The sequence below is a fragment of the Clupea harengus genome, chromosome 22 (assembly GCF_900700415.2).
Source record: "Clupea harengus chromosome 22, Ch_v2.0.2, whole genome shotgun sequence".
Classification (NCBI taxonomy): Eukaryota; Metazoa; Chordata; class Actinopteri; order Clupeiformes; family Clupeidae; genus Clupea; species Clupea harengus.
The window spans coordinates 14,127,236-14,131,440 of NC_045173.1; the positions used below are offsets into that span (position 1 = coordinate 14,127,236).

Consider the following 4,205-nt stretch of genomic DNA (forward strand, 5'->3'; position numbering starts at 1 on the left):
ACCAACTGTGCTGCTGTTGGTGTTTGTATGGTTTTTGCATTCCTTTTCATTAGTTAAATTGCTTGGTTTCCACCAAAACTCCTTACTGCTGCTTTAAGGTTACTTTTTGTCTTCTTTTACAGGACCAGTACAAGTTCTGCTATGAGGTGGCCCTGGAGTATTTGAGTTCTGGGTAAAACCCCAGGACAACGCTGAAGGAACAGAAGAGTTCAGGGGCCTGGACGTGATCTGACCGAAGGGGTTACTTGTGTGTGTGTGTGTGTGTGTGTGTGTGTGTGTGTGTGTGTGTAGAAAAAACACTCTCTTCTGACAGATGTTGTAATAACTGTGTTTACAGTGTGTATATCTCTCCGACCATCTCGCTTTTGGACTCGTAGCTTATCCGTCCACGTCCCCATCTGTCCCTCCTGGCTCATTTGAACTGTGGAGGAGAAAGCACAACTACCCCGTGGAGGAGCGCCCCTGCTCCCTCTGACCCCCGACCCTTAGCCCCTAACCTCTGACCTCGGAGGTCATCATCGTCGCCTTCATGCTCAGTGGATTGTGCAGTGTCACATTCTGTGCCACAAATGGTGATTTCGCAAGTTTAAAGTGCTTTGAAGGATATTTTTGCAACAGTCGAGAGCTTAACTGTAACATTGTGGTTTTAAATATTTTAAATAATCATGATGAAAGTGATTACCTTGCTTTGCTGATTGTCACCTTCAAGTATCCAAAGCATCTGCCTATCCAACTGTTTTCTCTTCCTTTTCTGTTTTTTTTCTTTGCTCTGCGCTACCATTGTGAATACTCACCATTGTGTTAATACTGTAAATATTTAGCTTTTATGAGATTATTTATTCATTTGTGTATTTAGCTTTTTTTTCAGATTGTTTGTTTGTGTGTGTGTGTGTGTGTGTGTGTGACAGAGAGTACATGCGCGTGAGAAACAGTGACAATCATGCTTATGGGTTTGATGAATTCTATTGCCCAGATGGTTTTGTCAGCTTTTTATTCATCTCATTTAAAGAAATGTTCATGAACCAATATATGATATGTATGGATTTGCACTGAGTGTTTTGTGTATTTTTTTCTTCAAAGAGTCCGAGACTCCTGCTTAGCTTTTAGTTCAACCACCAGACATAATTAAAAGACAAAGCCCATGTCCCATCACGTGGATGAGATCAAATAGCAGCCATTTCCTGAGGAGCACAGCAAGCACTAAGATAAGTTCAGGTTGACCCTTGTAGCTTTCAGTATGGACATCCTGCTGCCTTGAGCACTAACCTCCAGCACATCTGTAAATCGGTGGGGAGGGTGTTAAAGATTCAGGGGGGCAGCACTGTGCCTCTGCCCTGGAATATTACTGGGACTGTAGATTTCTCTGAGATTGAGACCATAGAGCTGAGCTGAGCCAGATGAGCTCCAGAGGTGAGCGGCTTCTGCGATCCTCACATCTCCCCGCAATGAGCAACCGGCACACCTGACGATGGCCACATGAACGCTTGGACATCTAAAGGATGTAATATTACTGTATTATTTGCATTTTTTATTTACATTATTTTATTAAAATAAGTGGCATTGTCGTGGGCATGTGAATCAAACTATATATATGTTTGCCATTTCTCTACCGTGACTGAGAGGAACTGTCATTGCTGTACTGGAAATCTCCGGAAATCTAATTCTGAAGGTGCTGGTGCCATGACAAATGTTATCTAGGGATCATAAGAAATCTTAATGGAGTGCCTGAAGCCCATGGGCTAAACTAGTTTAGGATCTCCTGTGATGTAGCCAGAATTTCAAAATGGGGGAAGTTTTAAGGATAAACCTAAACTTCACCCTGGACCAATAAAGTATCTATCTCAAATGCCCAAAAGCTACATCACCCAGTCAACGGAGTGCTCTTGCCAAATCATCTCAGTCATAGATCCAGGTGATGCTTCCAGTCATCTAATTTATAAACACGACCGGACTGGAACGATTTCGTTATTAAAAGTTGCATCTGTGGCGCATTCTGTATAACATGGCGAATCTATAGGTCACGTTATCTTCCAACTTCATTCTTGTTTAAAAGGTGAATTTTAAAAAACACAAAAAATATGATCAATTCAACAAAGTGCAGACCTTTTTCGTTTGTGCCGCCGATTTAAAAAGACTGGTGAGTTATGATAATACTCGGTGTCAGCAGGCGTTATCATAACCCATATCTTTATTATGCAGTATCTATTGATACCCATTTTTATCGATGCAGTCACTGTGTGTACACGTATGCGTGTATGCCATCAGATGACGTTAAATGCGAATGGTTTTCTGCTTCTGTACTCTCCAAACGTTGCGTAATCAAGGCACGCCTCCAACCCTTTAAAATACGGTGTCAGCCTTCCGTCGGAGACTTGCGCTCACCGCGACTCTACAGGGAACGCTGAGGACCAGTTGCCTTGACAGCTCGCGAGTTTGAGTTCTTTTTGAATCTATATGTCGGGATGATATTATCACTACACATAAAGAGTAGTTAGTTCATCTGCTCTCACTTCTTAAAATGGTGTTGATGTAGCTAAGGCACGTTTGGGTTAAGGTCGGCAATTCTCTCCTTTTGAGATGGATCACTTGGCACCGCGTACCCATGCATGGTTGTGGGTCATATTAGTGAACTCGCAGATGGAGCTAGGCATCACCGCGGCAGCGAATAAATCGGTTGGCGGAATGCGATCCACTTCACCCGAGATGCCACGAATCGGCTTTATTCCGCTTTTAAAAGGGGTCGTTTTCTCCTATCGGCTAAATGGATTTTTCCGCGTTGTGTGCATGTGCTCATTATCAAAGTATTAATCGATAGGCATGCATTGTAAATGCGCTTCTTGGGAGTAAAGCTGTCAGTTTCAGATTTGCCAGCGCTGTAAATCTTGCATTACCGTAGGCTTAGAATCTGTTGTATTCGGAGTATCCATTTATCAACAGTGTTATTATGTTTTAGTCTACTTTTCGTTGTACTGAGAGTTGCAGTGTCAAATTATCTTGTTTGTTTTAGCATATATGTAGATTTTTTTAGATCGTTTCCATCATTGCATTGGGTTACTGCTAAACGTAATTTGGGAGAGGGACTGCACTTTCAAGACCCATGTTGCGCGCAGATTACACGAGAAAGGTATATTGTAAACTATCTCATTAATCGCCTATTGGGGGCAGCACTGTTCACTCAGAAACGTTTGAGTTTGAGTCCGACTACCCGGTCCCACCTACCAGCAATAACAATACTTAACAAAGATGTTCTAAAAATGTGACCTTATCTTTACACAATAAGCACTAAACCATTTTCCAAATCCAAGTTCCAAATGTGGGACCAAATAATGCCATATCACACAAGTGGCTAAATAATTAACAAAACTGATTGCAAGTCACCCCTGAGAACAGAGTAACCTAAGCCATGGAACTGGCCAACTGTAGCCTGTTTGGCAAAGTCAACACATTACAGCTGACCGAGAAGCTGCTTGTGTAATCTCCGTGTGTGTGTGTGTGTGTGTGTGTGTGTGTTCATTTAATCCAGCACATCAACCATCTGTGTGGAAGCTACCAGCCTGAGCAGAAAGAGATGTATCATCCCAGGGCTTCTCCTGCTCCCTGTATCCCTCCCTGAGACTCATCCATAGCCCCTGCACTAATTGCATGACTTGCCGTATGTACATATATAACCCAGGTACAAATCACCGTGATCTATCCCCTGTCATGCCCTCCTGTGTGTTTGCGTGTGTCATCATGATCTATCCCCAGCCACATCCAACACAACACAAGGTGTTCTGATTCTAATTGTCATCCTTGATCATGCCTATGTCATCCGTGATCATGCCTATGTCCTCCTTGATCAGGCCTATGTCCTCCTTGATCAGGCCTATGTCCTCCTTGATCAGGCCTATGTCCTCCTTGATCAGGCTTATTTTCTTATTCTCAAGGAACCAAAAGTATTTCTCTTCTCTACCTCTTCTTCCACAGAACAACATGACAAACAAATGAAGACAAGCGTCTGTCTTTAAACTAATCATGGGCACAGCCTCATAGAACCCAGTGCTGTTAGCTAGATAAAACCATACGTGTAAATCATTACACATTTCAATATCATTTGCACAATCCAGTCCCATAAGTGTGAGCTCTCCCTCCAGGATGAACTATAGCTGAATCCTAAATGAAGATAAGATAAGATTAGAAAAGATAAGATGAAGAAGAAGATGAGA

The 4,205-nt window shown here is 42.5% G+C and overlaps 1 protein-coding gene across 6 annotated transcripts in view; it reads left to right on the forward strand.

The window, feature by feature from the left end:
- LOC105889425 (receptor-type tyrosine-protein phosphatase mu-like) overlaps positions 1-1,049 on the forward strand; it is a 138,983-nt gene extending 137,934 nt beyond the window's left edge. For all 6 annotated transcript variants that reach the window (XM_031559557.2, XM_031559558.2, XM_031559559.2 and 3 more), the window contains one exon: positions 123-1,049. In XM_031559557.2, coding sequence (XP_031415417.1) covers positions 123-176 — 54 coding nt within the window. In that variant the 3' untranslated portion in view covers positions 177-1,049. The remainder of the gene's footprint in view (positions 1-122) is intronic.
- The last annotated feature ends 3,156 nt before the right edge of the window (positions 1,050-4,205 follow it).